Source organism: Propithecus coquereli, unplaced genomic scaffold (assembly GCF_000956105.1).
Source record: "Propithecus coquereli isolate 6110/MARCELLA unplaced genomic scaffold, Pcoq_1.0 Scaffold5, whole genome shotgun sequence".
Classification (NCBI taxonomy): Eukaryota; Metazoa; Chordata; class Mammalia; order Primates; family Indriidae; genus Propithecus; species Propithecus coquereli.
The window spans coordinates 4,217,226-4,241,083 of NW_012150840.1; the positions used below are offsets into that span (position 1 = coordinate 4,217,226).

The 23,858-nt window shown below is 39.1% G+C and overlaps 1 protein-coding gene across 1 annotated transcript in view; it reads left to right on the plus strand.

Moving 5' to 3' along the window:
- Positions 1–979: 979 nt before the first annotated feature.
- Positions 980–23,858, plus strand: part of RHOJ (ras homolog family member J) — a 78,895-nt gene continuing 56,016 nt past the window's right edge. The window contains exon 1 of the mRNA XM_012656069.1: positions 980–1,617. Within this exon, the coding sequence (XP_012511523.1) occupies positions 1,437–1,617 (181 nt within the window). The 5' untranslated portion in view covers positions 980–1,436. The remainder of the gene's footprint in view (positions 1,618–23,858) is intronic.

The window sequence follows — 23,858 nt, forward strand, 5'->3', positions numbered from 1 at the left end:
CAAAAAAAGAAAGAAAAAGAAAAACAGAGTTCCCCCATTTTGACCCTTTTGTCAAAAATCATTTGCAGAGTTCCACTTCTTTTCTAAGACCAAGTACATTAATCAAATGCAGAGCTTCAAAGGGGCTTCATTTTGAGTGACCCAACAGACAAATAAATTAGCTGTCAAGGGCACCTTTGTAATTGAAAGGGGCCAGGCTGACCCAAGGGGAGAGGACAAAATCAAAAAGGGAACCGTCCAAGCAAAAACAGCATCAAGGACCTTAAACAAACCAGAAAGCCGTCCTACACCCTCTCATTTCCAAGGGTGTTAAGTCTGAGCCAAGCGCATGTGTGTTTATTTACTAATAAGAGAATGCGAACATCCCCCATCTGATTGATTTCTTATGTGCTACAACCGTAACAAATGTTTGTGTGTAGAATACACATTTGAGTGTTAAGCTCAAACGTGGTCGCTTATAAACCTGATCACACATATCATACCTATGACCTAAAAAAATTTTCCCTTTGAAACGATGTAACGCAGGAAGGTTTTCCTCTTTATTGCAGGAAAAAATCCCTTAAAGTTTCTCATCTGAGTAAAGAACTGTTCGTTTTTAATTTGCAGAGCCTTTAACTGGTGACTCAGTGAGGGATGATGTCATGTTATCCTACGATTGCTCGTGTGGTTCTCTCTGCTCACTCAAACCATTCCCTGGTTTCTGTGGCAGACAGTACTGCCCAACTTTCCATCCTCTCGTCAGCTTCTTCCCTCCTTCCCAGCTAGCCAGGAGCAAACAGCTTCACAAGCAGCGGATGAAACAGGAAGTCTGACAGCTTGAGTCTGCAGTGGGACCCCTAGTGTTTTCCCACTCCATGTCCTGGCATCGTTCCCCAGAAGTACAAACACACACACACAGAGCTCCCATTGTTGCAGCCTTCCCCAGCCCACTGATCCTAATATGGAATGCAGCAGGAAACCCATGATTTCCTGACACTCCGCAAGCTGGAGGAAGCGAGGGGAAAAAACTCCATTAAAAAGCCCAGCTTTCCTCCATGTTAGATGTGCACTGGAAAATGGGGAAGATTTAGCAAAATTCCTCCGTGTCTTCAGCTAGGCTGGAAAAGGAGAAAGCAGAGTAAAACCCTGACGCTGCTGAAATTTCTAGACTGCCAGGAAGCCCCTAGAATTCTGTGAAAATGAGGGTTTCTTAACTCAAACTGATAGGAGAAAGGCACAGGACCCTTTTTATAATTCCTCCCAAGTGTGTGTGACCTTTCTTTGCCAGCATGGTAAGCGACAGGGCATATCCCAGCCTCGGACATGTCTGTATGAGCCAAGGTACCAAAAGTAAGGCAGAGTGAACTCAAGCCTGGCACTGGCTTCCCGTCGCTTCATGTGCTTTGGAAGAAGCAAGAGAAGCAGCAGCAGGAGTCCTAGCAGCTGGAGCCGCAAGAATGAACTGCAGAGAGGAAACTGACAGCAGCTGTGGCTGCGGTGGCAACGAGGACGAGAAGAAGATGCTGAAGTGTGTGGTGGTTGGGGACGGTGCCGTGGGGAAAACCTGCTTGCTGATGAGCTACGCCAATGACGCCTTCCCAGAGGAGTATGTGCCCACTGTGTTTGACCATTATGCAGGTAAGAAAAAGTGGGAAACTCTCTCTGCATCCAGATGAACGATGTGGGAGGCGATACCCCAAGTTCAGAGGGGCCTGGTTTATTTCTAAGGTCAGTATGGGGTGCTGGCTTGGCAGTAACCAGGGAGCGTAGCATAACAGACAACCAAGGACTTGGCTGGAATTGTTGGGAGAACAATCGTGCCTCAGTTTGTATTATAACACCTTTTCCCCCTTAAAGCAAATCACTAACACTGGGGAAATGTCCTGAACTGCCCTCTAGATTTGGGGCAGAGATTTTACTCACCATTTGCTTGAAGATCATTAACTTTTTATTAGGAACATTTTTAAATGCAGGGTAATTGCATCACATTTCTTTTCTACAAAAAGAAAAAGTATATCGCCACTAGACACACAAGAAATGAAACGTTCTTGCCACTTTTCACATATTCACCTCATGCTATCCATAAATGAAAGTGCTAAGATTAATTAATAAAACAATCATTTTTTCCTACAGCAATTGGTGCCATAATACTATACTTTCCTTTTCTTGGGGCTGTAGACAGGGGAAAAGTAGTTAAAAGTATTAGGCAATCTGTATCTCAGGTTAAAAGAAACATTTTTCATTAATATGTTTTAAAAGTAAAAATACAAATAAAATCTCAATCATTTTAAAGTATGTCCTGAAAGGGCAAAATGAGCATAAAATGTTTTAAAGCATTACAGTTAAGATACTGTAGCCACCACTTAATTCGTTCAGTGAACCTTGATGTTTTGTGTTCTAAAGTTTTGTGGGTACACTTGTCAATGTGAGATAGCATTATCTAAATGTTTCCATTTGATTCTTACTTTTTCTCTTACTTTCCAAAACAAATATTATTAAGTTTATCAAATGCAAGTTCATGAAATTCTTCAAGGTTACAGCACCCTAAATTTTATAACTTTCTTGAACACAGTGATTGGCACAGTGATTTGAGGTTTGAGATTTTGTAAGAGGAAAGTTTCTTTTCTTTCCCCTTGGCTTTGGGACAGGTTCAGCAAAGGGGAAATGGCTCACAGGAAACCAGTGTGAGTGTTTGCTTTGCTATGTGGCCATTTGAAATCCTCCTTCTATAGGAAGTAGCTTCTTTTCCAGAGCTAAACCGTCACCTAAGTCCCCGTTTCCTCCTACAATTACATGATTTATGACAATATTACGTAGCAGACAGAAAGAGAACCACAGTGAATATAGTATGCATTTCCCAGAAGGTTTTTCTATATTTGTAGAAATTAAAGAGCAAATTTTAATGCTTGCTCCCTTAAGCCTTTCTGAAAATATAATGACTACGGCCAGAGAAGAACATTTTAATGAAAACAGAATAAAGAGAAGAACAGGTTGACTTCCATCTTGAGAAAAAAACTAATTATAAAATTTGTGGGTCTGTGCCTTGGGAAAGTTACTCAGATTCTTGTCCTGAAAACATCTTAGCATAAGTTATTTATGCTACATCTTCTTTCTTCCAAGAAAGGGAAAGTGGCTAGTATCTTATTTCAAAAACTTTGAGATCAAAGGTAGAACCCAAAATCTACTAAAGGAAGAAGCTTCAAATGCTCATGAAAATTATGTATCCAAATCCCCATCTATTGGATAAACCAATTACAGTATGGTGTCAGGAAGAAAGAGGATAAAACCATCTTTAAAGATGAAGTCAGGCCGGGCATGGTGGCTCACGCCTGTAATCCTAGCTCTCTGGGAGGCCAAGGCGGGCAGATTGTTTGAGCTCAGGAGTTTGAAACCAGCCTGAGCAAGAGCGAGACCCCGTCTTTACTAAAAATAGAAAGAAATTAACCGGACAACTAAAAATACATAGAAAAAATTAGCCGGGCATGGTGGCGCATGCCTGTAGTCCCAGCTACTCGGGAGGCTGAGGCAAAAGGATTGCTTGAGCCCAGGAGTTTGAGGTTGCTGTGAGCTAGGATGACGCCATGGCACGCTAGCCCAGGCAACACAGTGAGACTCTGTCGCAAAAAAATAAATAAATAAAAAATAAAAATAAATAAAAATAAAGATGAAGTCAGCCTATTAAAAAAAAACACATCAGAGATCAAACAAAGGCTGAGCCACAGCTAGATTCCAGTAGGCTCAAATTATTTTATAGTTCAATTATGTACATATTTACTATAGTTTGAGCATTAAAGCATCTTAAAGATTTTTGCTATTGTATTATTTAAGCTCCCAAGAAATCACAGCCACTGTACCCAGAGCACTACTTTGCACATAGTGAGTTGCTTTGATTTACACTTTATACCTCTTTAAGTATATAATCATTTCGTGTGCTTTCAGTGAGGTTAAAAAGGAAATGAAGACATGAGCCACATACATCTAAGATCATAATGAAGTGATCATTTCTATAAGCAGAGGGGTCTTCTCCTGTCCTCTACTGCAAAGACTGGAGCTCTTTTTACCACTACCCTCCTCATAGGTGACCTGGTTGAACATAAATCCTTAGGCAGTCGCATGAGAATCTACAACCAATTGTAAAAGAACTAAATGCCCTTTTCTCCATTTGGATGCAGTATCCAGTTCCTGGGTCCCATAGACCCACTCTAAAATGACAATCTGCAATTGAGTTACTGAGTCTTTAGAAAATTGCAATTTAAAGTCATAGAGAACCTATTCTTTCAAGATTTTTCACTAATAACTGCCCATCCCAGGAAAATAGAGATGTAAAAGTAAGGGTGGAAGCACAAGATGGTGAGCTCTGAATTCAGATGATGGTCCAATTCTAATACCGGCTCTGGCATTTACTCTGTGGCCTAGAACAAGTTACTTAACCTCTCTGTGCCTCAGTTATAGCAAATGAAAAACAGGGACAATAAAAGTATTAGCATTGTTTTCAAGAACAAAATGAATTAATGTATGTACAGTTTATAGAACAAGACCTCATATATGATAAGAGTTAGGTACATAGTAGCTATTATTATTAAGAAAAAGGTCTCGACATTTGCACATAGCTATTAAAGAGAACTAAAATGTAATTAAAGATAAGAACCACAACAAGAAAAAATATAATTCCAAGAACATCCTCCAGGAGAGTAGAATGTGGAGTATAAGTATTGTCCTTATGAAATAGTTACCGTGTATATTGATAATTGACAAATATGTCTACATGAAGTAATAGCAGTGGGATGTTAACTTGGGAGGGGGAATATTAGTTTTGCATGACTGATTGCAGAAAAATCAACAACCAACTAGAAAAAAAATTTTTTTAAGTTGTATGAATCCTGATTTTATACTTTCATCCTACCTACCAGAATCCAAAAGTGCATTTTCTCCATGTAATTTTCCTTGACTCCTCAAAAGGAGTTCCTTGCTCCATCTTCAATCCAGATCCAGGAATTTGTTTACATCTCCAAGATACATCTTCCACCACTGTACAGTAATTTATGTTTCCTTATTTTCTCACCCCCCACTGTGCTGTGAGCTCCTTAGGGGAATAGTCATATATTAACAATCCAATGGTCAGTGCTCAGTCCTCATCTTGACCTCTTGGGAACTTTTTTTATGGCTTATTACTCTCCTTCTCAAAATGCTTTCTTGGCTTAGTTTCTGGGATACCACCTTCCCCTGGTTTTTATTCCACTCATGGCAAATCTCTCTCCATCTCTTCTGCCACCTCCTCGTCTCTTCCCCACCACTAAATGCTGGCATACGTCCCTTGGTCCTCTTCTTTATTTACACTCATGCCCTGGTTGATTGTATCTAGTTTCATAGCTTTAAATGTAATTTATATACTGATAATTCCCAAATTTATATCTCCACCCCCAAAGCCCCTGAGACTCAGACTCATATATCCAACTGCCCATTTGAATTTCTAATAGGCATCTCAGACTTAACTTGTCCAAACAGGTTTTTTAATTCCCCCAATCTACTCTTCCCCTAGTCTTTCCCATACAAGAAAATAACCACTATTTTCCACCCAGTTGCTGAGAACAAAAACTTTCGTATTGACTCTTTTTTTCCTTTGACAACACGCCCTCCCTCTCCGTTCAAATGATTAGTTATTATCCCTTCCTCCTACCAAACAGCTCAACATTCAAAATATACCCCAAACCTGATGACTTGTGACCATCTCCATTTCTTTCCCTCATGTCCAAGCCACCATCATCTCTCAGCCAAACTACTAGGATCAACTCACAATTCCCTACTTCGAATCTTACCCCCTGTAGTCAACTGTCCACAAAACTGGCAGAGGGACTAGCCTCAGCCCCAACTCCTCCACTCACTTCCCTTAACACTCAGACCCCATCCTTTACCATGGCGTACAAGGCACTCCAAGACTTGGTCCCTCTTATCTCTCCAACCTCATCTCCTAACACTCTCCTCTTCGATATTTTTGCTGTGGCCACACTTGCCATCTTGCCATTCCTCAAACACAACAAACTCCTTCCTTCCTTGAAGAGTTTGCATTTCCTTTTACCCCAGCTTCAAAAAGCAGAGTTCAACATATAATAGACTCTCAATAGATAATCACTGAATAAATGAATTAGAATGTCAATCATCTCAGTCCCTCCAGCATTTAGATAGTTCCTGGTCCATTAAAACTTTGATGAATAAATGATCAAATGGCTGGTCCTGTAGATATCTCTTTAGGAATAAATATAAAATTACTTATTAAATTCATTATGTTTTTGAACTATTTCATTCACATTTTATTTATTTTTTTCTTTTTTTTTTTTTTTTTTTGAGACAGAGTCTCACTGTGTTGCCCAGGCTAGAGTGCCGTGGCGTCATCCTCACTCACAGCAACCTCAAACTCCTGGGCTCAAGCGATCCTCCTGCCTCAGCCTCCCGAGTAGCTGGGACTACAGGCATGCGCCACAATGCCCAGTTAATTTTTTCTATGTATTTTTAGTTGTCCAGTTAATTTCTTTCTATTTTTAGTAGAGACGGGGTCTCGCTCTTGCTCAGGCTGGTTTCGAACTCCTGAGCTCAAACAATCCACCCGCCCTGGCCTCCCAGAGAGCTAGGATTACAGGCGTGAGCCACCGTGCCCGGTCTTCATTCACATTTTAAATAATCATTTTATCTCCACTATAATTGTAATATAGCATTGAATTTTCTTGACCTACAGTGTCACATCCATCAAATAGTATAACTCTCTAATGTGTCAATGTCACTTGGGATGCCTCTGTTTGCATCACATTCAAAAACTGGCCTATATTTGGGGTGGCCCACTCAGTTGCAGTTTTTATACACAGAGCATGCTCCAGAGAAAGCCCAAATTTGACTGAGGGCTAGGATTCAAGAGCATTGGCAATAAGATGAAGGTGGAAGGGTCACCTGTGTTTGTTACGAATGTACCTAAGAAACATTTCTGAGCCCTTCTTCCTACACCCTTCCAGGGATGATTCAAGATGTCCTAACAACCTTTAGAGTTCTCAAAGCTTACCATGGAACAATCACATTCCTTCTCCCATCCTATCTGTACCCTATCATTAGCTTTGAGTTTTATAGCAGACCCCTTACTGGTAAAATATTCTTACCAATTAATGTTTTATATGCCATATGACATAAGGATAAGACTTCTAATTTCATCAGGTGACAGGTACACTAAAAGCCCTGACTTCACCATTCATCCATGTAACAAAAAACCACTTGTATCCCCTAAATCTACTGAAGTTTTTTTTAAAAAAAGACTTCCAATTTGAGTTTAGTTAGATTGTATGTTGAGTTAGACTATATGCGTGGTTTGTAGGTTTGGGTGCACGAGTGTGCAAAACAAGCAGATTCCAGCTGAAACCCGTTCATGATGTATCTGCTTCACCATTTCCATCACCCCCTGTATTAAAGTTTATTTTGCCCATGAATCTTTCTTCCTTCACCCATCCCTCCTAGAGTTTCCTTATCAAATGCCATCAAATTTGGAAAATCACTTTAAGCCACTATTTTCAAACTCAGGCTGCCTATGCAGGAAATTAACACAATTCATGGAAAGGAGGAAAATACAGTTACTCTATCAGCTGAGTGAGATGTAAAAGGAATTTGTTTTCACAAAAAGCTGAAAGTCGGTCCTAACTTTTTCCACCTAATTATATGGCAATCGGCCCAAGGTAGACTCAGTCACAATCTTAATGGCTGGGGGGTGGGTTGAGGGCAGAGGGGAATCATGTCCAATCCACAGGGGGAAAAAAATAACATCAAAATAATAAAGAGTGAATAAAAAAAACTCCCAGGCCTATACAGGGTTGTGATATAGTTCTTCCCATTTAGGAAAATTTACTCAGGAGTTTCTCTTTTGCTCTTTCTAAAGACACCTGAGAGTCTCTGAAGAATGGATGAGATTCATTTTTTGTAAGCCACAGGGAAACCTAAATCAACCCTCATGGGGCTATGAAATAAATCACCAGGTTCCTAATCTTAGACAGAAATATAAAAGAAGTTATGGAAGAGGAGACAAGAATGGGCCAGTTGAATCACTCACTCTGTTCCTTCTAAACGCAATGATACTCCAACATCTCATAGGTATCCAATCCCCCGGCATCACTTTTTGCAGCAGTTTGATGTGTGCCTGATGCTTTTGCTGTATTCTGGGAGGCCACACTAAAGACATGATGACAGGAATCCTGTGTACAGTTCTTTCCACAGTCTACATTGTGATGCTTACAGGAGCAAGTTCACTCAGAGGCTTCAGGGGTGGAAGGTGCACACAGAAAGCTAAAATGTACTGTAGAGATGGTAAATTGTGAGCTGCTTCTCTTAGGAGTAAGACCAAGGGAATAATACAATAGAAGAGGGAGAAAGAAAAGTAAGTATCTGTGGCCAGGGTAGCATAAGAAAACCATGCTCCCACGGTTGGAAGCTGCATCTGCCTCCACAACCCTCCTGCTCTCCGGCTTTGCCTGGCAGCAAACCAAAGACTCTCACCAGTCGGGCCCCAGGGGCCAGGCTCCCTGTGAGCAAGACATTCAGGTCCACACAGCCTGCCTCCCTTCACTGTCCAGGCTAGGAAATGCTTCATATATTTTACTGCCTACCTGCCCATTGAAGTTGGGCTTCGGATAAACAGTATTTTATTTCTAAGATAGCTTTTTCAAAATCTTTCATCTCTCCCTCTTCTTGTGGGGTAAATAGCAAATTTAGCTCAGAGATGACTCAGTCCATAAGATGCCCGTTTGGGATGCGGTTGTTCTATTCTACAAAGGCAGCGTGAAGGCGCACAACACATAAGGTGGCTCAGGAAAGGACAGGTAAGAAACCTCAGCAGAAACTATCTCCCTCATTACTCCTGAGCACAAGGTCCACAGGATCTACGGAGGCCCTACCCCCTGTGTAATTCAGGTTCTGATTTGGCTGAATATTTACTCTCCCATAAACAAAAATCCATGACACCTATTGGGTTAGTTAGCAGAATCCAAACAGTTAATTTTCTGGGGATAACACAGTCAGAATAAATTCCATCATGAACTCAATAGGAGCCAACTCTGAGTCACAGAGTGGCCTGGCATTGTTCCTGAATACTCGGAAGTCCACCAGCTTTCTGGATGTGCCCAATTTCCACAAAACAAAAGGACCTGATTCATGTGTATTCACTTAGCGCTTTGTCTTGGTTCACAGAACAGCTTTCATCCCCGATACTCGTCATTCTCCATCTCAGCATGAACTTCATTATGGCCATGTGTGATTCTGCAAGCAGTGGTGGTACTCATTATGCAACTAGAATGCCACTGGAGTATATGCTAACAACAATAACAAGGACATACACTTGCATAGGTTTTTCTATGATTCAGGCATATTCGAAGTGTTTTCATCCATCCATTCATTGCCCCTTCCCAATGATCCTATAAGATGCTGTGATTTCATTTTTAACTTTAATTTTTATTTTTTATGGATACAAAGTAGTTGAACGTATTTATTTCTGGGGCACATGTGCTACTTTGATACAAGCCTATAATATGTAATGATCAAATCTGGGTAATTGGGATACCCATCATCTCAAACATTTATCATTACTTTGTGTTGGGAACATTTCCAAATCTACTCTTCTAGTTATTTTGAAATATACAATAAATTATTATTAGCTATAGACATCTTATTGTGCTACTGAACACGAGATCTTATGCCTTCTATCTAACTGTGTATCCATTAACCAACCCCTCTTTATCACAAGATGCTATAATATTATCTTCTAAATTTTGCTGATGAAAAAACCAGGGTACAAAGATATTAATCAATTTTCCTAAGGTTAAATCACTTATAACGGAGTAAGTGGAGGCTGTGGAATAGTAAACAATATAAGCAGCATACAGATTTATAGCTAATAACAATCAAAAAGCCACCGTTAGGGCAGTCTAACCTTCTATAACAAATAGACCCCAACATGTAAGGGATTAAGTCGATAGCAAGGTATTCCTTGCTAATATTATGCTCCTGGGCAGGTATTCAGGACAGTAGGGTTGCTTTCCTCTAGGTGGTCATTTAGGAACCCAGGCTCCTTCCATCTTGTGACCCTGCCATCCTCTAGAATCCCATAGTTATCTGCATCCACCCAGCCTCCTGGAAAAGAAGATGGAGAAACTAGAATGGGCCAGGCCTGGAGGTGACAGATATCATTTCCATTCACACTCCATAGGAGGTAACTTACAGGCCACATCTCACTCTAAGGGAGGCTGAGGAGAGCCCACTTATGTGCCCCAAAGAGAAAAGAATGGATTTTGATGGAAACTAGCAATTTCTGCCTGTATCAAACTCTGGCCACCAAATATCCTTGTACACTTTTTCCCACATATAAAATACCCTTTTTTTCAGAAGGACCACCCAGAGTCCCATTCTGCCACCCTCAACCAGATCAAAGACTAGCATCTATAAGTGAAGCACTGTCCTCTCCATTTTGTCCAGATGTGGCCCCTTCTGGTCCAATAAAACACAAATTATCTGCCCCATATACACAGGCACCCCTTGTACAATGGTGGAACAGGAATGGGGTAACCAAAATATTCAAACCCCTTCAGGAAGGGAAGAATGGAAGACACAGAGCAATAATGGAATTTGGGTGGCAGTCTTGATCATTATCTCCTATTTGTGGAATCCAGAAACAAGCAATTTTCCAACTCTATAAGGTCATTAAACTCTGTATTCTATCAATCCCTGCTTAAAAATCAACCAGTTCAGTTCTTCCCTTTCTTATAACACCTTGCTGAACACATAAAGTAACAACATATACTAACATTCTGTTATTTTCCAATCTTTTCATAGAGTGCTATGGACTCAGTAGGAACTAGGTTTACCTTCTAGGTCTCACAGATGATAGTTTTATAAAACGTTTTGCCACAGTTTAACATAGATCTTCATCTTTCCAACCTGTTATGTTTTCTCACCATCTGCCACCTAACAGCCAAGCCAACAGCACACCTTTTTTTAGGGTTTTGTAATGATGTTGCCACTCTGCTAGATAAGCTAAGGTGCTGTAACAAATAGACCCAAATATATAATGGTTCAAACCATTAGAATCCTACTTTTTGATCATATAAGAGGCCTTGGTAGATGTTCAGGTTGGTGAGATACTTCTGTCCCATGTGGTCATTCGGGGACCTTCTTTTTCCATCCTGTGACTCTGCCATCAGCTAGGGCTTTGTGGTGCTCTGTATCTAGACAGTGGAAGATGGAAGGCTATGGAGAAGTGAGGGCAGGGGGTGTGGTATGGGCCAGGCCCACAAGTGGCATGCATCACTTCTGCCCACATTTCACTGGAGAGAACATAAACTGTAGGCCACACATAATTGCAAGGAAAGCTAGCTATGTGCCCAAAGAAGGGACAAACAGATTTTAATGGGTACTTAGTAATCTTCACCATAGCCACTAAATGGAAATTGCTTTTATTAAGCATAATAGTCACAGATAATATAAACTGCCCTAACAGCATATTTAATTAACTATTTATTCAACTACAAATGACATACCTCTATTTCCCAAACTTGCCTGGTCATAAAAAAAAGCCTGTTTTATAAAAATGCAGATTCTTAAGTCCATGCCAGAGCTGCTAAACCAGACCCATTGAGAGAAAGAGCTGTGAATATGAATTTCAACAGCATCCTCAGCATTTCTTATTAGGTGGAACCTGTAACACTACCATTTTATAATTCAAAACCATTTGAATATCACAAATTTATATCACCTAAACTAATGTAATTTAGCAAGTTCAGAAAACCCTTCTTTATGCTGTAAAGGTACCTATAAATCAAGCCAAAAGGAGCAATTCTGTAATCAACCATCAATGAGTAAAAAGCAATTTAGACACAGATATGCATGTAAAATTTCTTGACTTGGGAGTTTCTAACAGATTGTGTCAAACAGAAGAGGCCTTTAGAGGCTCTTAGAAATAGCTAGCAAATTCTTAAATGAGGAACCAGGATGCTCTCAAAAAAGATCTGTACCCATGGCAAGGACATAGAGAGACTCTGGAAGAAGGAGAATAAAGAAGGTTGCGAATCTGAAAGTACTGGGAGAGGGCAGGTGCAGGGGCAGAGAAGCCCCAGAGATTCAGAACAGAGGCAGGTGGGAATTAGAAAGCATGGCAGTAAGGAATCTAACCAAGCAGGCTTGGGTGGACCAAGTACCAGCTTCTGGGAGAAAAATCTTGAGCTTGGGCACGATCTGCAGAGCTGCATAAGTGTGAATCTCTCTGCCCATAAAATAAATAATCAATAAGACTGTAAGACCTTTGAGGGGAACACAGAGGGAAATTAGAGAATACCTACTGTCATGGGAAGAAGCAAAGAAGTCTTAAAAAACAGGAAAGAGCCTGGGATCTTTGGGGTGGTTTTGGTGCAGTTCCGTCTTGGAAGCTATTATTGTTCGCCCATATCCATCCAGCCCTGTGATTACGAAACGACCAGTAAACATCTGTTTCCCCTCTGCAAATCCTTCTGTTCTTCTTCATGCTTTGACCTAATATTTAGGGAAAAGGAGAAAAAAACAAAAACAGAAAACCTCCTACAAATAAATACAAGTTCTCTAGGTCCAAAAAGACCTCTGCTTAGGCTAGATTCTGGTTCCTGAGAGAGAGCACATAAATTTTGGGATGGGCATAAATTTTGTAACTGGAACTCAGCTGCCCTTATCTAGTTGACAAGCACTTCTGCTAGCAGGGACCAAGCCGTCCTTTGGAGTCTCTACAGCTGTTTTTATACAAATTGGTACATCAGGCCTCAGAACGTGATTCTACTGGCCAACAACAGAGAAACAAGTCTATGTGGCCTGAGCAGAATGTACGATAATGAACAAAATTGGTTCCTGGTCTTTTTGCAGTAATGAGTACCTAAGTAGCTGAGTATTTACTGTGTCCAGCCCTGTGTCACCTTTGTGATCTTGCTTAAGTCTCACATTACCTCTAGGTCATAGGTATCCTCATTTCACAGATGAGAAAACTGAAGCTCAGAAAAGTAATCTGCCCAGCATCACACCAGAAAGTGGCAGAACTGAGATTCAAATCTATCAGTTCAAGTGTTACCTCCTCAGTGAGGTCAGACCCCCCTGATTAAATCATGCTCCCTTTCAAAACCTGTTCATTTCCTCTGTAGTTATTATCATCTTTATTTGATTGTTCATTGCTTTTCTCCCTCTAGAATGTATACTTACTAAAAGCAAGGTTCTTTCTGTCTTGTTTACTTTTATGTCCTCGAGGCCTGGGAATGAGCCTACAACACAATAGCCACCCAGAAATGTTTATTGGATGATTGAATGAATCAATGAACGGATGGCATTTAAGAGTCTCTCAGTCTTAACCACTGCACTACACTGAAGTAGCACCTTGTGGGAAGAGTCAGGATAATTTTCCATGTTGAAATTATTTTCTCCTCCTACATCCTAAAAGGATATATCCTAAGCATCATTGAACATACATTCAAAAAGATTGTATCGGCCTCATTTAAAACTTGTAAAAAAAATTTTAGTTTTCTAGGAAAAAAATGCCAAAATGTTTTGCTTCTAGCCAAATTTCAAGCATATGAGTTCTGAGTGATTTAGCTAGGCATGAAGTTGTTTTCCTAATTACACTAAGGATTTCTGTTCTATCTCTATTTTTCTGACGCTATATCCGAGAGGCAAAAGGGAAAACTTAATTACTTAAAGTATGTGCCATATAAAATGTTTTCAGATAATGAGATTAATTAAGAGGAAAATTAATAAGTACTTTCCTTAATATGTGCTAGGTATAAACCTCCTAAGAATTATGAAGGATTGTTATAAAATGCAACCATTCTCTCTTAGAAAGTATCCCAATTTTGAGCTGGTGTGCTTGCAAGAGATGCAATGAACATGTTCATATTCATTAATAATAGGGCACTTTATACTTGTCAAAGTAAGAGTTATTAGGAGAAAAAAGGCTATGCTCTCTCTCAAGATTCCTTCTCTCTGCTCAGGCTGAATTAGCTTGCACTGGAAGTACTAAATGGTTTTTTCCTCAACTAAAATGAATTTCGTATGACATTTGCAATAGTTCAAGCTGGTAAATAAGAGCCTTAAGAGTTTTCGATAGTAAACATGCTTTTAACCAAACTTTCCAAAAGAGACAGAGAGTGGATGCTAAATCTTAAGTGTCAATATTAGGCATAAGCTTTGCTGTAGAGCTTCTGCTCTATTCACTTTGTTCATTTATCCTCTTAATATTATAGCTCTGCAAACCAAGTTCTTTCTTTTGGATAAAGCAAATCTATCAGGCTGCAGGTCAGAGCCATTTTCTTTTCCTCAGGTTCAGTCAAGATGGAGAAAGTCTCATTATCATCCTCAAGATAATTGCCCTTAATGTATCGGAAGACCAAGAAAATTTTCCTCTTTGTCATCCTCAGACAATACACCCAGATCTTTCCAACTCTCTTCATAACTATTTGACCTATTCGTCCCCACTTTTTTTAGTGAGTAGCTTCTCACATATTCACTTCAAGTCAATCATGAGCAACTTACATTTCAAATTCACAGCCAGCACACAGTTGCTCTTGCAACTTTTTGATAGGAATGAATATCTTGTCTACATGGCTAGGTGCAGTCCTAACAGGTTGTAGAAGCCTAAACTAAATAATCTTCTAGATCAGCAGTCCCTTTTTGGCACCAGGGGCTGTTTTCATAGAAGGCAATTTTTCCATGGGCCAGCGAGGGGAGGGATGGTTTCGGGATGATTCAGGCGCATTACATTTATTGTGCACTTTATTTCTATTATTATTACATTGCAATATATAATGAAATAATTATACAACTCATCATAGTTGGGGACCCCTGTTCTAGATCACCTCTATCTTTTGTTTTTTATCCTTTGGTATTCAAACTGATTTGGATCAACCTAACTAAATGAGACCTGAAGTCACCAATATGAGAGTACTACATTTCTCTTCCAACATTTTAATAAATATCCATTAAATTATCCCCAGATTTATCTACATTATAATATCATGTTAAGGCTTTCAAAAGATAGGGTTTCTTTGGATCCTAGAAGTGATATTATTATAGGATCTTCATATAAGTTCAAGGGGCTACATAAAACACATCGAAGAGCATACAGTCTTGGCTCCTTAGGTCAACACATTTTTTTCCGTATTATGGGAGACATTTTGGTCTCTGTGTTACCATGGACCTCTATGTTTTATAGTAATGATACTCTACTATTTTAATAGATATTGTAGTCTTACTAGATGTAGATTACAAACATCCTGAGTTACTCTTATGCTTCATTCACTTCCCACCAGTTAACACATTAAAAGTTTCTGAAGAGTAGTCAGCCAAACATCCTACTTAGCAACCTCACTAACTATTACAGCTCAAATCCCAGCTTCACAGAAGACATTTTTATACCAGAGTGATCTAGAATTCAGTACATTTATCTGGACAAGAGGAAAGCTTAGGCTCCAGGCAGTAAACAAATCCTGAGGCAAATACAAGAAACCAAGAGTTATTTTGGATCCTACTCCATCACCAACTAACCTTAAGTACAGTAATATACATAGCAGAAGAAATTGCTTCCCATTGTGTGCTTTCTATATTTTGTTCCTGGAGTGATGTCCCAAAACTTTAACTGATGTCCAAGTGTTATCACTTACGGTAGTAGGGAAAGAGTAGAAGGGGGTTGGGAGTATAGATAAATAGATGCATAGCTTTCAATGTATCCATGTGACATTTAGGGAAAACAAACATATTTTATTTGCCTTCAATGTCACAAAGAGCTAGTAAACTCACCATCGTTTTTCTTTCTGATGACATCACCAGCTCAGATTTCCTAACTTTCACCATCTCATGAGCAGTTTGGAAGCCTGTTCCCTGTGCAGTGAGGAAGAGAATTCTATTGTGTTGACAGGGGCACTTAGCTCCACTTTGATAGCCAATGTCTGGTTACTCCCACAAACTCTGCAATTAACTTAGAGCCCAGAGAAGAAGAGAACCAAGTAAAGCATTTTGAGAGTGAGAAGAATCAGCCACAGAAGGATCCATTGGTCCAGGCAAAGATGATAGCATTTTTCTATTTCTTTGTAAATGGGCACTAACAACCTTTGAACAAAGAAACTCATAATGGTGACTTCAGAAGATTGAATCCATGCTTCTTAAAATCGATAACCTGCTAGTCAAGAAAACTTGTATTTGTTCTTATTTAGTCTTGCTGTGTTCTCCCACTTCTTAAAAAAGGTTTCTAAACTGTCTTTGGTATGTGCATTAAGACTTTTCCTCCCCCTCTGAAGTGCTCCTATTTGGTGAATTCTACGTGGAGGGGAATACCCATCTTCTAAGAGAAAAGCAATGGTATATTAACTTGACAAGCAGCTCCCAAGAAGCCAAATTTCATGCTAATGCTATTTAAATGTTATCCTTTATTAAGGAATAAAAAGACAATAATATTTTAATGGTATATACAAGAATCATAGAAATTTAGTTATGGAAATTATGCTGTGATGCAAGGGGGAATGAAGGGCTGCATATTTCCTTCTCTGGTGAATTAATCAGAGAAATAATGCGAGTCTGCCCCTGAGCAATGTCTGTCAAATCTATGGAAAGAGAAAGTTAAGTGAAATTTTTCTCTGTGACTCTTCAGAGATAAGATTCTTTCAGCCCCAACCTCTTAGTATTTTTTCCACCAGGATCCTTTCTTTTTGATCTCCTCTATTACTCCCTAAACTTCTGCTCTTTTCTCATTTTAATATCAAGTCTCAGAAACAAGAAGATGCCACATGCTCTAGGGAGGAAGACAAGCACAGGAACTACCCAGCCCCCAGAATCCCTGGCTGGTGACTCCATCCCACTGCCCAGGAGAGGTGCTTTTAAGAGCAGGATCTTCCTGGAACCCTGTTCCATTACATCAGAGTGGACACTAACGTGAGAGAGCTGGATATTCATAGAAAAGACCCACGTGTTTCCTGAAATACAAAAGACTGCAGCTTTAACTTGACTTCCCAAACTCTTTCCTCCTTCTTACACACTACCCTTCCATGGCTAAAGATACAGAAATTCAAAGAGCAAAAGTGGAATTGTTTTTACTGGAGAATCTGACATTATGCTCAGTCTCTAAATGTCTATATTGTTGTGCTTGGTCTCCTGAGGTAATAAGACCCCCCCACAAGCTTTCCTAGTTCTCCTCTGTTGTCTCTAAGCTACGTGATACCCCCTTTAAAACAGCTGCTTTTAGGAGGATGGCTTGAGCCCAGAAGTTTGAGGTTGCAGTGAGGTATGATGATTCCACTGCACTCTCACTGGGGTGACAGAGTGAGACTCTGGCTCAAAACAAACAAACCAAAAAAAATGGCTGTTTTTATGCCCTTTGCCAGCCTGTTCCTCCTAATGAAGCAAGCCTCTTTCTTCCTGTCACACATGGGCTTATAATAGGCACTGGGTAATATAATCAGCATTATATATGAATGCTGTCACCATTCTCTGGTGTTAGAAATATAATCAACATTATATATGATTATAGAAATATACACAGCATTATATATGAAAAGATATAGCACCTTTTCTAATGTCGGGAACACAATGGATGCCCCAGTGATGACAATTGTATTATATGATACATTTCCCATGGACATGCCCAAGGAGATCGTCTTCACCTACAAAATGAGGAATTTAAACTGGACAGCTTTAAATATGACATCGCTGTACAATTTCCAAAGTGGTTGTGGCATCTCCCTCCAGAGGCTCTGAGAAGATTTCAGTGTGAGTGGATTCACTACATAAAGGGAGCAGCATGGTGTCCTGTTGGGTCTGAATGCTGAGAGAACAAAGACAGAAGAATGCAACTTTTTAAAAAGCATTTTGTTTATTGCCCTCCTCAATTCTGTGTATCCGGAGAACACAAAGGAGCTAGGGAAGGGGGAAGGAAGGACACAGAATAGCTCCTCCTGCTTTCAACTCACCTATCATTGTTGCATGACAAGTGACAAGAATGAGTCAGAGCAGAGTTTGGGGCTCATAAACAAATCAGTAGACTTCGAATTTGTTTCTCACAGAATGCAAAGTGTAAACCATTTGTGAAGGTGTTCGACCGAGGCACTTCCTCCAGGTTTTATCCACTCCGTTGGGTATGGCTGAAAAGTAAGAAATGGTGCTCAGCAATCTGGACTATTGGTTCTGGCAGGACCTAGGTCTAGGGAAGAGGTCCCATCATCCCCTGTCTCTAGAACCCCACCCACCTTCTCTGTGCTGAACCCCCCCATTGACAGATGGCTCTTCCTTAGTGTTACTGATCACGTTTCTCTCATCTTCATCCCAGTTCGCTTTATGTGACATGTTTAACAGTTACTCCACTCTGCCATCATCTCAGGTGATCCTCAAAGGTGCACAGGAGAGGGAGCCCATTCAGTGAGTTGAGTATTTCCCAAAAATCTCATTCTATCCCCTCCTATATCAGTGTTTCTCTTACAAGGAGGTTACTATCTGCAGAGTTTCATGGGAAAGTTATGAAATGTTTACAGAAGCTAACTTCCATACCTATCTCATCAGTGCTGGAAAGGATGTTTTCAATGTAAATATTCCAACCTTGAATTTCATGGACACCTCTGGAAGACTGAAATAAGTACAGTCCAATTCATTATTGTTCCTGACTGGTGGGGTGTGTGTGTGTGTGTGTGAGAGAGAGAGAGAGAGAGAGAGAGGCAGAGACAGACAGAGACACAGAGACTTCAACTCTCTTGGTGGAAAAGAAGGAAGGCGATATATTAATACATTCCTCAGGTATTGCCTTCTAATGCCCCTACACAACTCTGCTTTTCCAGATTAGGGTTCAACCTCATTCTTGAAAGATGACTTCAACATGTTTTAATTTTTTCAAAAAAAGATGGTATTAGTCATAAAAGCTCTTTAAAAGTTTTTACAGTCTCATTTTATAGTCCAATTTCACTCAACCCTGAGAGCCTCTAACAGTATCTTGTTGAGAAAATTTATTACTACATTCTCTCTAACATATAATTTTACACTGAAACCAGGTATCTAAAAAACAACCTGCCTTCTTGATAACACAATGCTCCAGGGGTCCCCAGGCAACCAATCCGTATTAGCCAAACACCCCTAAGAGATCACAAATTATATAATGCACATGAAAGCATTTTGTGTGCTGCAAAGCCCTATACAATATTATTTCTTGTTAGTAATAAATCGCTTTATTAAATGTGCCATGAGTTGTAGAATGACATAGAGGTAATTAGCCACAAGGTACAGCAAAACCATAAAACCAAAGACATCCTCTTTCCCCAACACTGCATCTCTAAGAATGCATTAATCTTTATTTGTTTCTTCACACATGCATAAGCAATATGAATACATGAGTGCCAGAAATAGGGCTCAGAACTGGAGGTCTCTGTTTCATGTACTGTAACTCATGTGCACGGTCTTCTTGTTCCTTTTATGGGTAGAAATGCCTCCGAGCTGTTGGCATTATCTCAGCAGTGGTTGGGGGAGGGGGAATCTCCACAGCCCAGATCCCTCAGCTGCAGTAGCAGAAGAATCATTGCTAATCAAGCATGTAAATCCACTTGTATGACTTTAAAAAAACTCACAATAAGAACATTTGGATATTAAAACACTCTATTCTAAAGACATAATTGTAATTGTGCTGTTTACTGTTGATACTATACCACAAACAATTTATTGCCTAGTGAAAAATCCAGGCCTACTTTATACCAAATTCACAGAGTAGTTAATAAGTACAATTAGTCCCTACTAGGAGAGATCCAGAATTTAGTTATTTGGAAGATTTTGTTTGTTCCTTTCCTGATTTTCCTAGTATTCTCTGGCTTGTGAAGTTAACGCTCACTTTTATCCCACACTCCCAGTTTGGGAGGCTCTTGCTAATCCCCAGACACATTCCTCAGCCCCTCAACCACACCACAGTTTTGGAAGTGAACGAGGTCAATCTTTAAGGAAAGTCATTTTCCTCAGGTAGCATACAACTATCGCTTAATTAGTGCTTATCAATTACATGACTATCATTTATGCATTCTTAAACTATAAGTAGAAGTTATGGGGCAGAAAAATTTTCCCTTTGAGCAATATAAATTGCCACTAGCTTTCCAGGGAAAAGGTTATGTTTGCTATCAAAGAAAAGAAGACAGAGTCACTTGTAAATAATCTCATCCCTATTCCCATAAATACTGAAAATCTTTCATTTCTCAAGTAATTTCCTCTCTGAAATGTCTATTGAAAGTTCACAAAAATCCATATTTACTTCTGTAAAAATAATAATATTTCATTGGACTTCTGATATGACCATGATTATATAAATCCAATTTTCTGCTATTCCTGTAAACCATTCAAAAGAAGTAGAAAACAAAAACACAAACTATATTTTCAGTAAAACTAGGGCATAGACTCTAAAGTTCCTTGAAAAGCATACCAAAAAATAGTAGAATTCACAGAAGAGACAATGGTAAGAAGCAGGAAGACACTAAGGAGAATGAGCCCAGTGGTGACAGGTCTCAGAAACTGCCAACAAAAATAGACTTTTTTGATGGTGAGAGACACGCCTGAAGGGAAAAAGAACTATATCCCACGTACATGAAGGAGGTGCAGAAAAGAGATTAATCTTGCAGGTATCAGAAGCCACAATAGACCTGGTTCACATAACAGAAACTAAGGGTTTCAGGAAGAATAATGCAGATAAAGCCATATTTACCAGAAGATGTAGGTCTCTGTAACAATTGGAAAGACAAGCCTTTCCATTATAAAAACTGGCCAGCCTGGACTGCAACTTGGGCCCCTTCTCAACGACCACTTACAATAGCTTATATAGGAAAATTCATCTCTTTATATAATAATCAATTTTTAAAAGAAACTAGCATTGCACTTAAAGACACCAGAGGAAATAAAGAAGGGAAAGAGCGACCAATGAGACTCCTTCTCAGGAAAAATAATGCCATATTATGGATGGATACTGTGAACAAACATTTTGCTGTGACTTAGAAAAATTTAAATCACCTCTGTGAAGAAAGAATACAAAGCAAAAATGCAAGAAGTCAAGGAGAGATGGCAAGACAGCTGGAGAAAGTGGAATGTGGGCTAGCAAAACCCAGGAAAGAATTAGAGGAAAAATAAGACCATCAGAGAAATGAAGATAAAATTGGAAAAATCACAGAAACAAAAAGACCCTGTAGAAACCATAGTAAGGGATATGAGGATAGAGATATGAAAAGTAAACAAGATGTAATATAAATAGTCTTAAAGGACCAGAGAGAAAATAATTCATTTGTGAGGCCGAAAAACTACCTAGCTGAGCCCAGTCAACCCACAGAAATGTGAGAGATGATAAGATGATTGTTGTTTTAAGTCACTAAATTTTGGTGGCGTTTGTTATGCAGTAATAGACAACTTAAACATACAGGCATTTTCTTGATATACCAGTCAGTCCAAAAATCAGGATTATCTTAATAAAGAAAGGCTAAAAGTATTCCCACTAAAGTCAGGAATAAGACAAGAGCTCACATATTACCATTATCATTTAACATTTATGGGAGGTACAAGACGATGCAATTGGATAAGAGAGAGATATTACGGGTATAAAAAAGTTTAAGGAAGAGCTAAAAACGATCACTCTTTGCAGACAGTATAGCTGGAAAAGTCACCTAAAATGCTACTAAAAATGTTTAAATTAGGGAAATATGAAACAAAATTTATAAGTAGAAATCAATGTTTCATATATAAAAATCATTGAGAAAGTATAATAAATTATTCCATTTATAATAGCAACAGAAAGGATTAGCTATCTGAAAATAATGTATAAGATCCTTATAAAGAAAACTTTAAATATTTCTAAAGGACACTAAAACAATTTGAACAAATGGAAATACATACCAATATAATAAAGATGCACTCCTAAGTATTTATATATTTAACACAGTCTTAATAAAATTCTAGTTAAAGTTTATATAGAAAAACAAAGCAAACTGGAATAGCCAAGAAAAATCTAAAGAACAAAAAAAGAACAATAGCCCTACCAGACATGAAAACAGATTATAAAATCTCTAATTAAAACAGTGTGGGGCTGACAAAGGAATAGACTGACAATTCAGAATGGTATAGCATAGAAAGTTGAAACAGACAAATACTAATGGGACTTTGGTGGAGGAAAAACAAATTATTCAACAGATACCTTTGATACCACTGGATCTGACAATGATCCAAGTTTAATAACACACTCAATTGGCAAGGATGTAGAGACATGAACACCAAAGGCAGATTTATGGGGAAGTTCATGAAGATTAAGTTTCAGGGCCCCTCATTTGCAGGGGCACCTTCCAAGGTCCAGGAATGACTCTAGAAGGGTACTCATACGGTTGTATGCTTTTGTAACATTTGCAGAGGATATTCTGTAAGCTATGTTAAGTGCTGTTGGTAAAAGAGCTATCTTTTTCCACTCCAGAATAGTGTTCCTCTTACCCTTGAAGTGGTGGGCATTTTGGGAATCCAGCTCAGGGAAAGTTGGGTTGCAGATTAATTAGTTTGGATTTAGTCATGTCTGTGCATGGTTTAGCACTTTCATGCACAGTTATCGCTAGCCTTCCCAGGTTAGGAATGACTGCCAGGAATACTCCCAAGGCCCACATACCAACTCCCCTCGTGCTGTAAGACAAAGGAAAAGGGCCTCTATTGCCATGTGAGCATGTCCAAGCACCTGGCACTAGAAGAGTAAATTGTGGAGCTGATACAAAGCTTGATGTGTTATGATATTCTTTCTCATTCTAAATAAAGTATGCTTTCATACTAATTTTGTAGTTCTAATTTTTTATTACCTTTCTTAAAGAAGGCTCATCCATTGATGGTGGGAATGTAAATTAAGAGCAGATTTATCAAAATTCCAAATGCATACCCATTTGACCCAGCAATCCCTACTTCTAAGATTTTGTCCTACAGCTGTTCTTGCACGTATAAAGAATGACTTATAAGCTTGTTCTTGGCAGTGTTGCTTGTAAGAACAATTGGAAATAATCCAACTATCTAAGACCAGGGGACTGATTCAATAAAGTATGGCACACCCATATAATGGAATAGCATGCACTTGTCAAAAATAATGAGGAAGCACTTCAAGAACTGATACATAAAGATCTTAAGATAAATTGTCATTTGAAAAAAATCAAGCTACAGAAAAATGTGTATAGTACACTTCCATGTATGTAAAAAAAAGAGAGATTAAAACAGAATAGAAACATAACTGCAATGTATGTACACTTTTAAAATATGGAAAAAGAAACAAAACACTAAGACACTAGTTATCTATTGGAGTTAGCAAACTGGATGAATGAGAAACACGGATGGAAAGTACACTATTTGCTGTATGCATTTGATACATTTATATGTTTTAACTCACGAAGGTCATTATATATTCCAAATTAAATAATTTTTAAAGGACCTCATGGCAGCATTATCTTCCAAGTTTCTTCCAGAAGCCTTTCAGAGCTCTCGGTGAGCGTTGCCTGCCCTTCCGACAAGCTCCCATATCACCTTCTTTTAACCTGTCAAAGCGCCTACCCTGCTGCATCATGATGGTCTATTTACTGAGGTGTCTCCACTAAAATAGAAGCTCCACTAGAAGAGAAACTATGTCTCCAAGCATCCAGCACAGTGCCTGTTTCATACTAGGTGTACAAAATGCTTGCCATAAACAGCCAATAGGAAATGAGTTGCTTCCTTTTTGATGTAAAATGCTCAACAACATTTGCTTAGACAGTGTATCTACGAACTGAATCCAAATTATTTGCACCCAAATAATTGCTTTAAGCACAAAAGAGAGGGAAGAATGTTCATTTAAATTTAACTTGTTTTAG